This window comes from Oryzias latipes, chromosome 5 (genome assembly GCF_053564925.1).
Source record: "Oryzias latipes strain Hd-rR chromosome 5, Olatipes_Hd-rR_3.1".
In the NCBI taxonomy this organism is placed as follows: Eukaryota; Metazoa; Chordata; class Actinopteri; order Beloniformes; family Adrianichthyidae; genus Oryzias; species Oryzias latipes.
In genome coordinates this window covers 18,040,954-18,053,450 of record NC_136241.1, presented here as the reverse complement: position 1 = coordinate 18,053,450, position 12,497 = coordinate 18,040,954, and the positions used below count along the sequence as shown (strand labels likewise).

Here is a 12,497-nt window from a genome sequence, read left to right as displayed (position 1 = left end):
CAGTTTGCCCTTTCTTCTATAGGATTTCAGGTCAGCAGTGGCCGAGGCGGTGAATGAGGAGGGGGAACCAGTGTTGGAGGAGCAAAAGTTGGGGGAGATACTGACCGTGCTCCCAGAAGTGTACAGACTCCATTGCAGCATCTTAGCCGACATGGAGGAACGAATTAGCCAGTGGTGAGACAAACCCTGGGATTTGCATGTGTTTTGAAGCATAACAGATTCACATTCTTCATAAAAATGTTAAGTTTAGATCAGATATAGATTTACAAAGCTGCCAATGATAGAAACTCCACTGACAACCCTAAAAATCTTTCTTTTTTTTACCTGCTCATTCTGTTAAAAAACTCACCAGTAAATCAGGGATGTCTTTGAATCTTTGATTAAATACCTATAACAGGTTTAATTTAGATTTTTTTAAACAAGTTCCTTCTTTACTGATTTCTTTTAGTCAAACATTAACAACCAAAAATTGCTATTTTCAACAAAGCTAATAAAAAAAAATACATTTAAAAAAAGAATCTAAAGCCAAATTTGGTTTTATTCATTCAGAACAAATACAAATACGAGGTTGAAATTTCCTCAATATTGTGTTATTTAGGGACTAACAACTGTAAATGCAATTAAATATACAGATAATGTTTGAAAATAGATTACCGGTAGTTTAATGTTGACAATGAAACAGAGCATTAGTATTTTTAATTCTACCAAAAACATACAAGTGTGAACATTTCCCATGTTTTCTATGGGCATGATTTAGCTCACATTGCTTAACAATGAAGAGACCTTAGGTGTATGTTACATGTTTGTGTCTCTGACAGTACTTTCGAATTATATGTTTGACATAAAGTATTCTTTTTATATTTGGGGAATTGTCTAAGGTTTTGCTGTTTTTACTGCCTCTAGCCATGTCCACTAGAAAAAGTCTCTTTTCTCGTTGCACATCTTTTTTGTAGTGTTAAAGAAAAAATCCAAAATGTTTAAACAATTCTAGTTTATCACGAAAATAGTCAGCTGATGTGCTAGTTGGTGCTGAGAATACTATGACTTACTTCTTGTTTGACTCTAAAGGGAAGAAAGCCAGAAGATGGTGGAGGCGATCTTGTCCCGTCAGGACGATTTTGGGGTGTTTGACACTTACATCTGCCAGTACGATCGCAGCATGTCACTACTGAAGCAGAGCTGCAGGAACAACCCTGCTTTTGCCAACATCGTCAAGAAATTTGAGGTAAGATAACAGTCTGATAGACAAGAATCTGACAAGTTAAAGGCACTTTGTTGTCATCATTTTGGACTTTGGATTGGGTTATGCATTTCACTGTGCCAAGCAAGAATTCTACTAAAAAAAGGATCTGAAAGAGGAAGTATTTTTGCAGTCACATATTCAGATCTCAGGTTTTCTTTACTTGTTAAGGTTGCTTTCTGCGTGTTTTCAGCGCAGATATTGACCCTGATGTTCCCCTGATGTTTCCCTTTACACCCACATTGCAGTTCTTGCTTATATTCCTACCTTTTGGTTTTTTGATCTTCCTCTGCAAAGACTTGAGCTTTCTGTTGTTGTGCTTATGTTTTTTACCCGTTGAAAAACAAATACTTGCAGATGATGCAGTTCTCCCATGAAAATTCCTGGAGATTAAAAATGGATCTCACAGGTGAAAGTAAATGATGCTCCTGAGTGTTGAATCAATACTTTTTTTTTTTTCAGAAGAAATTTGCACATGGAATCTGATAAAAAGGAAAAAGTCTGTAATAAAACACAGGATCTGAAATAACTTATGAAAACAATGAAAACACTAAACATTCAAAACTCTTATTATCAAAAATCAAACAATAAATAGTTTAATTGACTGTTTTTTAAGACAGATTTATAATCCAGACAAATACTCATGGGCTGCTTATTTTCAAATATTGTGTCCAAATAAAGCCACGTATTTCACAATGCAATGTATGCAAATGCATCAGTTCACTGAACGGCTGACAAAATGGTTCCAGGCATTTCTAGTTTGGTTTAAAAAAGCGGGTAGACAAGTGTCTCTGCTCATGAATATTCAGCAGCAGCTGTGCTTCACTTGAATAACCTGGCTCCGATTTCAGCACTGGCCTTTGCTGCCCTTCAGCGTGTTTCCACCTTTGAAAGTATTTAGCTCCTCAGAACCTGGTTCAATTTTAGCTGCAAGACATCAACCTCCTTTTTTCTCATTTCATAAACCAACAATTAGCCACACGCAGCAGCTCATAAGGCGGGACTTACTACTAGATGTTTGAGCAAGCAGTGGTATATAAATACACTATGTTTTTACTCCTTGAATCAGAACGGCTAAAAATATGAAAATGATGGAATTTTTTCAATTGACTTATAAAGATATATCTCATACAATAGTAAAGTGGCTTTTTTGGTTCTACAATATGCAAGAACATATTGATTAAAGCCTGAAATGTTATGTGTATTTTATCCCAGAATTGTCCTTCCTACTTCTGCACATCAGGGTTTTATGTGAGTTTGATGGATGTGTTAAAAGTAAGCAGTCTGTTATAGGCCTTACGCCATTCTTTCTTTCCTTTTACCTTGTGGTTGTACAGGCTAAAGTCCTGCAGTTTAAGTGGTAGTAATTTCATTGTGGATGTGGTGATGACAGTGATGAAGTAGTCTCAGGCCCTGATCAGATCAGAACTTGACCCTTACAGGATTACAACCTCCTCTCAACAGCCAGTTGGTTGTTTGCGACACCATTTATAAACATTGGCCACCATGGACTGTGCGTGTGTGTGTTTCTTTTGTGTAAGTTTGTTTCTACCACGGTGCACTTCTCTTTGGTTCACAGGGGGCAGGACCATGTGAGAATGAGCAAGTGTACCCTCCTTCAGTTTTGTTCTCCTTTGCACCAGCACACTATAAAAAGTCATTGGGCACAAGGAAGGGCTTAAAAAAATGTGTTTTTGGGTTTTTAACATGTTTTTTGGGCATTTTCTCATGATGGATGACATATATTTAGAAAATCCAGCTTAAAATGGCATTTTTGAGTTTTTCTTTATTGAAATCATTGTATTTCAGGAGCAGAAAAAAAAAAGCTTGTAAGTGTGACTTAGAAGCTACTGCGCCAGGCCACAAGCTCTCTGCTGTGCTCCATTCTTATGCATCTGCTTGTAGACAACTAGATCCATGTACGTCATAGTTTCCCTTATCCTAGCTGCAACATAGCTCTAAACTGTAAAGTTGGATAGCTCCAATATTGCTCGTCATCCTTGTTTCAACGGTAATGTTAGGTTGGGGTTGTGAGTGGCTGTACGCGGGTGGGAGAGCATGTAGACAAAGGGATGAAGGGAAGTGGGGGCAGGCTTACTCTGCACCAACGATCCCACCCACAACGCATGAGCAAATTTCTGATGCACTACTGCTGATCTGCAGAAACTATGTCCTATATTAATTAATTAATTAATTAATTTTTATTTGTGGCTAAACATCCCTTGATCATTGTTAGAAGACCAAGGGAACGCTTTGAAAATAGATCAAAAGATGATCAGAGTGGGCCGTTATTAATCACAGATAATAATATTTATTAATCTACTGCAAAATGTTGATCCAGTGTGGGGAAAAACTCTGAACTCCCTCTTAAAAAGATAACCCAACTTTCATCGGTCCCACTCATATGTTCATCAACTTATTTAAGGATCTTTCTAGAGGGGGTTTGTTTGTCTGAAGCAAATCACAAATCCAAAGGAGGAAAGGCGTTCTTGTAAAAGCAATTGTGCATTGCTCAATCTGGGAGGGGTCATGAACTCACTTCCATGTAGTTTGGATTATGTTATTCTACAATGTAAGATTATTCAGTTGATCAAAACATTTAATAAAGTTGTCGGTCTCCACGGGAACAGAGCTTTCAGTGAGTTCACTTCAAGGTCAGGCAGTGTAGTGGTCAAAGTAGCTGTGAAATACCCTGGAGCTAAAACTCCACAAACCTCAGCTACCATGTAAAAAAAGAACATGACATAATTGTGACTTATAAAGTAGCTTTAGGCACAAACAAAGCTGATGTTCAGCAATAAGTCAGAGCACTGTATACTGCTACTAACATGGCAAGGAACTTCTGTCAAATTTGAGGCCATCAGACTGTCAGCAAATGCTGCCTGACCTACCAATGTGTTGATTTAAATCCCACCGGCAAACAAAACCACACAAAAAGGCAGAATTAAAGGGTGCAAGTGAACCAACCAACACCCATCCTCTCTGAAATGCTGCGCATGGAACCTGAGGACTTTAAAGACCCACTCCGATAAAATCATGTTTTTGGCATTTTCAACATGTTCTTGTGCAATTTTGTGCAGTTTTCCTCGTCCAGGCTGGCAGCTGGCTCAGAACTGTACAGCTGGATAGCTCCATTATTCCTCGCCGTTTTTGTTGCACTGGTAATGTTGTGTTTGGGTTGTGAGGGGCTGTTAGCGATCAGGAGAGCATGTAGACAAATGGATGAGGGGACTTGGGGAAGGGCTTACTCTATTTCAGCAGTCCTGCCTACAACTCAGAGACAAATTTCTAATAAACTACTGCCACAGAAATTATATCCTTGAAATATGTCCACATTTTTTTTATTTGCCTAAAAACAGCAAAATCATAAAAAAGACGACTGGGAACACTTTAATAATAGCTCAAAAGATGATCGGAGTGGGACTTTAAGCTGATAAATAATTCCCTGTCTTGGGAAGAGTGGAACAAAAATTACTCTAATGATGTTGGAGATCGATGGCATAATACAGTAAAAATAATTACCCAGATTGTTGCTAAGAAAAGCAATTCTACATGCTATTAAATCATGGGGAGCCCTCGAATTTTTCACACACTGCTTCAGCTTAATTTTTTAAACAAGGACACCATATAATTAATCATATGTTAATGTTTATCTAAGCTCTGCAAAAACTGAATCTTAAGAAAGTAAAATGACCCTTGTTTCAAGAAAAAATGTCTTATTTTCTGTTGTGCAAGAAAAAGAATCTTATCAAGAAAGTTTTTCAATTGCAAAATAATCTTAGCTTAAGTAAACATGTCTTCCAGACTAGCATTATTTTCTTAAAATAAGTATTGTATGGTAAAACCATTTTTCTTATCCCAATGGCAAAATTTCTTTTGCCTGTTCAATGAAAATATTTGTAATTTTAAGAACTTTTTACTGTTTTTGCAGTGAGGCTGTACTTGCTGGAAGTTAAGTTTTAGGAAGAACCAAGTACATTTTTTTTTTTTGCAACCTATAAATTGGAAGCAAGTGCTCTTGTTTTTCACGGCAGCACACAATCATGTACGTGTCATGTGAAACGCAGATTTACTAGAACTCTTTGCAAAGTAATTCACATTTGATTTATATTCATGTCATCGCCTGAGTTCCCCTGAAGCCCCGTTCAAGCAGTCCAGGGGGAGATCAGGAGGATGGGCAGCAGGTGGACAGAGAGCGATATGAGAAAGAAAGTGTTGGAGTGAATTCCTTCCAAAGGCAGCTGGGCAATGAGGCAGGCAGAAGCTAATTAGGGAAGCACCCTCCTTTACAACTCCCCAATTAGATCAGTTTTGTGCAAGTGTGTGTGAGGGGAGGATGTGTGCAAAGAAAACAAACCCGCTGGCCACAACAGTGTGTTTGTTGTCCATTCATGTGTGTGCATGTGTTTGTCTCTCGTGTCACTCTCCTCGATTTGTCTCACTCGCCCAAGCAAAACACACTCTTGTTAGCATTTCTGGAAAACCGCTTCTTCTGAAAAACTGTCAATTAGGTCACAGCCACAAGTGACACTCGTTGAAGGCGTATATTCTGAAAAGAAATTGGGATTTCTTAATTGGAAAGTGGTAGTTTTTGCAATTAGTGCTTTACGCAGGGGTCAGGTGAGGGGAGGAAGGTAGAAAAAAAAGAAGAAAGGTCAAATCTGATGATTGCGCAGAAGCTTTCCCTTAGAAGAAGCCTTGAATTTGATGCTGAGTTTATGTAATGAAGAAAATATTAGTTTTCCAAAGTCATTTTTATAACCTTGTCACAGGTTTAGACTCTGTGTGAGTCTCAACTTGTGCAATTTGACACGTTTCACTTGTGTGTGTACAGTGTAAATAAGATGAACATGCAGCTCCCCGCAAGGCGCTATCTGTGCCTATCTAATGAAGGATAGCACTTCATTGGATTAGAGAAGACTGTGTGTGATTGTGTGTGACCCCCATGGCTCCTCTGCCGCTCGGGGCATAAATACCTGTCAGAGGCAATTAGATCCTGATTGATTTTTCTAAAGCTCTCTTTAATAGTGTCGCTGACTGTCTGCCTTTCACCTGAAAAAAACTGGACGAAGCAGAAGAATGGGAGTTGTCCTGGGTTCTTTTTGTTTGCGTGGAGGTCACCCTGACACATGGAACGGGCCAGATCACTTTTGACCTTGGCTCACAATACTTAATCAAAGTGGTCCCCCTGGTTTCAAAGTGTTGACAGGTGGAGTAAAATTAAGCAACAAAAAAATTAAAAAATTCCCATTTGTGTTTTACCTGTGTGCAGATGAGAGGTGAAGAAGAAAGTGAAGTCCCACTGAATCACCAGCTCCTACATGTCGTCGTGAGAGTACTTCAGTATCGAATGCTACTCACAGGTAACACACATCTAACCTCTAATGTACGGCCCATGTCATTATTTGTGGTTTTTAACAACAGGGTTATGCTGTTAATCATTTGATTCTCACTGAAAATGCTATTTTTTAGAAATGTTTTGTACAATTTCATGCTTAAAATTCTTATGTTTGATCTCCATACATTATGATTATTACCTGTATTTGCTGCATTAGGAAAATTACCTGTTTAAAATCATTTGTTTTCTAAGAACTGTTCCTTTTCCCTTAAAAATAAAATCCTGATAAGGAAACTATAAACTCATCTGTGATTTAATGTCCAATCATACAATAAATCACTAACCACAACTATGAAGTGACAAGAGATTCATCTTTGTCTTGTTCTTTGCAGACTACCTGAACAATCTTTCCCCTGATTCTAAGGAATACACAGACACTCAGGGTAAATACCGTTGTGTAGCTATATTGTTATTTGCATCAATAGATATGCATCCCTTAAAGACCCATTCCAACGAAGAACGTGTTTTTGGTGTTTTTAGCATGTTCCTGTGGCATTTTTCTCATGATGAGGACACATATAAAGAAAATTAAGCTTAAAATTTTATTTCTGAGGTTTTTTTTATTCAAATCATTGTGAATAAATCTCCGTACGAATGGTACTGCCCACAACCCAAAGACAAATTTCCAATGAACTACTGCCGCTCTGTAAAAACTGTCCTAGAAAATAATACAAACATTTTGTTTTGGCTAAAAACGACATAACAATAGTTTATAAAAAGACCATGGGAATGCTTTTAAAATAGATAAAATGATTATCAGAGTGGGTCTTTAATGCAAAAGTTTAAAATGAATAATGGTCCAGTTATTGTCTCATAACCAGTACCATACTGTGACTCCTGTGCTCTCTGTTTCATTCTCTGCTGTGTACTGCAGCTGCCTTGGTGATCGTGTCCGAGGTGGCAGATCAGGCCAATGACAATCTCAAACAGGGGGTGAGTTTCTGAGGCTGGAGGCACCCCATGTGTTTGCATTCACTCTTTAGCTCATGTGCCATTTGACACATTCATTGGTTGGCCTGCGGTTGTTTTCCTGCATGAAAGAGCTCATTTTGAGCGTGAATAATTACACATCTTCCTCTGAACAACTTGTCAGAATGAAAGGGAGATGTATGTCTATTTGGCAATAAACCCTCGGAAAGATGATGTCATCAAAGAGTGCCAGGTGTATCATTACAAAGGAAACAGTGTGTGAGTGGACTTCTACTCCCACTGAAATAGAAAGCTCATGGAGATGGTTCACAAACACTCCCCTCACTGTTACCAGTGAGTCAAACCTGGACATGCAGTCCTCCAGACACAGGCTGACAGACAGGAGAAACACAGTCTTCCTACTTATTCCCGTTCAGATTTCAGAATTGCATCAATTCCCCCTCTACCCCCACATTGTCATTCATGACCATTGACCATACAGGGATGGTTTAATCCATCTTTACCTCATCTGTCCATCATTGGATAATCCTTTTTCTTTTCCTCCCCCCTAGGAGAATTTGTTGCGTCTGGTCCACATTGAGTACAGTGTGAAGGGAAAAAGGGATCTTCTGAAACCTGGCAGAGTGAGCATCAAGCACACCTTTCATTCTGTTATTTGAAAACCAGATCCAATGCTAGCATGATGTGGTCTTTAAATATTGTATTAATTAAGTAAGATGCCATTTAAAAAGGTATTGTTGACTTTGTTTGTCTCATGGCAGATTTTTGTGAAAGAGGGCACTCTCATGAAGGTCTCCAGGAAGAGCAGGCAGCCGCGACACCTCTTTCTGGTAAAAGCATCTTATAAAACTATAACAATCCTAAACCACAATCCTTAACCCATACGTTCCTTCAAAGACATTTCCAAAGAAATCAAAAGATGAAGGCTAAACCAGACCAATTTGTCAAGTTCTTTCCTTCACTGAATTTAAATGCGATCAAATTTACTAAAAAAGTACTTGTCTTAGCATGTATCTTTGATGAAAAGGCATTTTCTAAAGTATCCATGTGGAGTCCCTAAACAAGAAGTTTAAACCACTTAATGAATTTACAAATCTTTTCTTTTAAATCAGAGTCCTCACAGATGGACTGCGACCCAATAACAGATTGATATTTATTAGTGATTTAAAGAAAACTTGGCGAGAACACTCAAACCAATCTGTTTATGTTTATTACCAGCTGGTGATTGTCTTTGCATAAAGAAGAGACAGATGCCTATAGCCTGGTGTTGTCTCAACAAGTCTGTAACTAAATCTTTTGGCCTTTTTTCACATATTCTACCTTTGAAATGCCATTACAGTTTTAATTTACATTAATAAACATAAGAATATCCATTTAGATTATTTTTTTAACAAGTAAATTGGATTGTGTCATAAAAACATTTTTTCTTCTCCTTTTTACAAGTGGTCCATTTTAAAATTGATTTGGTGGTTCCTATTCAACAAACTGCTAATCACAACTACATCAATATATAATGCAACTTTCTCAAGTACAAAATAAATTGTTGAATTAAAAAAAAATACTTAATTTTGTTATGCTGAATTGATATTGGCTGTCTTCATTTATTCCAAATGAAAGGATAGTTTTTGAGTAAATTAAAATTAAAAGCTGCGAAATGCAAACTCTAAGAAAATAAAAATGATCAAAAAGGAATGATAAAAACACTTTAAATGTGAGCATAAAGTGTAAAAGAAATCAACAGTGTCTGTTGTCAAACTGATTAAAAGAAGCGGATATGCATCCCTGTGATTGTTCATTACAAGAACAAAACAATCCAGACTAATTTGCTGGAGGAAATACATTTGAAAAATGTAATCAAATCAATTTTGATGTATAACGTTCAACATATTAAATTCATTAGGCTTTATCAAAGGATTGATTGTTTGGTGTGAAAAACAACAAACTCTATCAAACTTTGTCCAGGAAACTGATTGGATATTATTTGGTAAAATGTTATTCTCCAATAAGTTTAGAGTTAGGTACCTGACGTTCAGGTAGCAGAGAAAACAAAGTTGGCTTGGCTTGAAAAATCCAGGAATGTTGGGTGGATGTAGGTGGGCTTGGTGGGGCGGTGAGGCCAAGGTTGTCAGACCTTAACAGAGCACCACACCCTTGCAAGCAAGGGGGCCTCCCTCGCCTCTCTGGTCTCCTCCTCTCTCAGGACTTGTTTTCGAGGGCCTCACTTCCCTTCAGGATGTTTGGTGCAGGTCACTGGATGCAGACTTCCCATGTACTGGGAGGAGACTGACAGCAAATTGAAGACCAGACACCCTGTAGAATGCAGGGAGGAGGTGGTGGAGGGTGGGGTGGTGTTACACAAACACATAACATGAAATGGAGAAGCCCATACGATTGTTCTGTGTGGAATCAGTGCTGGCTTGTGTTAAGAATTATGCCTAAGCTTAATATCCGTAGCAGCAGCAGCTTCAGCTGCTTTTAGTTCGGGTTTATCCCAGTTGATCCAAGTAGAAAGTAACAGATTTGTTTTGGGGCTCTATCAGTCTTTTTATTTTGCTCAATAGCATCAGTTTCTGAAATGGGATTGTGGTTAAAAATACTCAAAAAAGGTTTCTGGTTTAAACTGGTTGACCACCACGGCTATAAAGCTATTTTCTACCTTGCAGTAAACAGTTAAAATGTCAAAGGTGTTATTTATGGGCTATTAAGAAAAAAAAATCCAAACAGTGAAGATGAAAAGCCATCAGTCACCTGAGCAACAGAGAAATGCAGTAACCATGTCACAAGCCCGGGTTCAGAGAAGAAATAAAAGATGGCTGAATGTGCAAGGAATGGAGTAAAAAGAAAGATTAGACCTAGCCGATTGTAAAAGGCAGGTGATAAAGGTTTGGAGGATGAGCCAGAGGCCGCTTAATAAAGAGTTAAATGCCTTCAGCACAAACAGGCTGTGTAGATATCTCTCTTCTAGGCACTCAGCTGGGCTAATTTGGCAGCAAATTTTAAGTAAATGAGCAGCTCAGGGTGGAGCAGACAGAACACAGCCAAGAGGTCACTGGCAGGGCCTGAGCCGGTCCGCCTTGTTTAGTCTCTGTCACAGAGGCTCGAGCCTCAGAACAGTTTACAGTGACTGCTTATGTTGTTTTGGTGAAGGTGATAGATTCCATGCTGTTGGTCCAGCCTGAGTAGTCAGTAAGTTGTGTGTGTGTGTGTTTCTTTTTATGGGGGGGGGGGGGGGGGGGGGGGGTCTGGAGTCCTGAGCAGGGTGGAGAATTCCTGGATGCTGCTTTTATGACCCTAGCGGATGTTTAGAGCACACATTAGGTGTGACCAATGATGTCATTCCTTTTGTCTGTGTTATGAAATACCATTTAAAACACAATGGACTCTGTGTTCAGAGGATTGGAATACTTTTATTCTCTCGTGCAAATAAACACTTTCTCCACTGTACTAATTAACTTTTTGTTGTGTGCCTAAATGGAAAATGAGTGCTGCCAGAATTGACAGAATTCTAGGGAGAAAAAAATCTTACTTAAACTACTGTGTCAGTATTTGTGGCCTTTCGTAGCCAATACTACCACTCTGTGTTAGTAGTGGGTACTGCAAATAACATGAATTGAGTACTGACTTTCAATAAACTTGTTACTTACAAACTTGGTTTGGCAAGGAGTTTTAATAAAAAATGACTTCTGTTTTTCTCAGATGAATGACATGATGCTGTATACCTACCCTCAGCAAGATGGCAAATACAGACTTAAGAACACCCTACCTTTGTCAGGAATGAAGGTAGAGAAATGTCTCTTGGCCAATACTGAACAGGACAAATCCACATAGTTTTTTCTAACTGCTCTGTTTTTTTTTTACACATAGGTGAGCAAACCTGTGCTGGAAAACGTGCTCAACTGTCTGAGGATTGAAGTGTCTGACATCACCATCACACTCTCTGCAAGGTGAGCAACCAAACAGTCATGTTCATAAATATCGTCTTGAAGAAGAACAGTTTTTTTTATTGTGTTCTTAAATCACAAAAATGGTTAAAAGTTTGTTTTGAAAGCATAAGCAAACATTTCTGTTTAGTTCGGTTGGAGAACGAGAAGACTGGTTCCACACTTTGAGCCGAGCAATAGCAGACCACGCTGCAGGACTCTGCACGTTTGGCGGCCCTTGCAGTGAGGTAGGAGAGCCTGGTGTGACACAAAGAAGCTGTCAGACTAAACTTGTCAGCTTTTACCTTTTGAAAGTTTCTTGATGATGCTCTATTTCTTGGTTGCTTGTGACAGAACTTCACTGTCTCACGAAGTAAATATTAAACAAAATGTTTTTGTTTTTTATTTAGTCCTTGCAACCAAATATTTTCAGTTAGTTCTTAACAAATAAATGTATAGAATTGATTTTAATCTATTTTTTAACCCTTAATAATAGCAATGAACTGATATTATTACGTTTGACATTCCTTTTAAGAATTACACCGTAAATATATCTATGTTGTAAAAAATTTATACTTGATTGTAAGTGACTTAATTGAAGAACTGCATGGTGGTGGCTTGCACTACTGCATCTTGGCTGGGTTCTTTCTGTGTTCTCCAGGTACTCCTGCTTCCACCCTTAATCCAAAAACCTTTTCCGTTGGTTTATTGGCCACACATGACCCTCAGCTACCTGAGAGTGTAGTTGTCTGTCTGTGTGTAGTCCAGCAATAGACCACTTTTTCCCTAAAAGTAACTGGGATAAGCTCCAGTAACCCAGGTATGAGTAAAGACTATAAAAAAAAAAACATAACCAATATTGTCCCAACAGGCCCGTGAAAAACTGTGGATGGCGCTCGGAGAAACTGCACCTGTACTGGTTCCAGTTTCACAAGTGATGATGTGCATGAACTGCACAACTGATTTCAGCCTCACACTCAGACGGCACCACTGCAACGCCTGTGGAAAG

General features: G+C 38.5%; 1 protein-coding gene across 3 annotated transcripts in view; it reads left to right on the top strand.

Annotated features, from left to right (window-relative positions):
• fgd5a (FYVE, RhoGEF and PH domain containing 5a) overlaps window positions 1–12,497 on the top strand; it is a 34,854-nt gene that overhangs the window by 18,419 nt on the left and 3,938 nt on the right. For all 3 annotated transcript variants that reach the window (XM_011475058.4, XM_004068959.5, XM_078947325.1), the window contains exons 6-16: window positions 23–174; window positions 1,069–1,225; window positions 6,513–6,603; window positions 6,971–7,021; window positions 7,513–7,571; window positions 8,120–8,191; window positions 8,330–8,398; window positions 11,265–11,348; window positions 11,433–11,512; window positions 11,640–11,736; window positions 12,360–12,497. In XM_011475058.4, coding sequence (XP_011473360.2) covers window positions 23–174; window positions 1,069–1,225; window positions 6,513–6,603; window positions 6,971–7,021; window positions 7,513–7,571; window positions 8,120–8,191; window positions 8,330–8,398; window positions 11,265–11,348; window positions 11,433–11,512; window positions 11,640–11,736; window positions 12,360–12,497 — 1,050 coding nt within the window. The remainder of the gene's footprint in view (window positions 1–22; window positions 175–1,068; window positions 1,226–6,512; window positions 6,604–6,970; window positions 7,022–7,512; window positions 7,572–8,119; window positions 8,192–8,329; window positions 8,399–11,264; window positions 11,349–11,432; window positions 11,513–11,639; window positions 11,737–12,359) is intronic.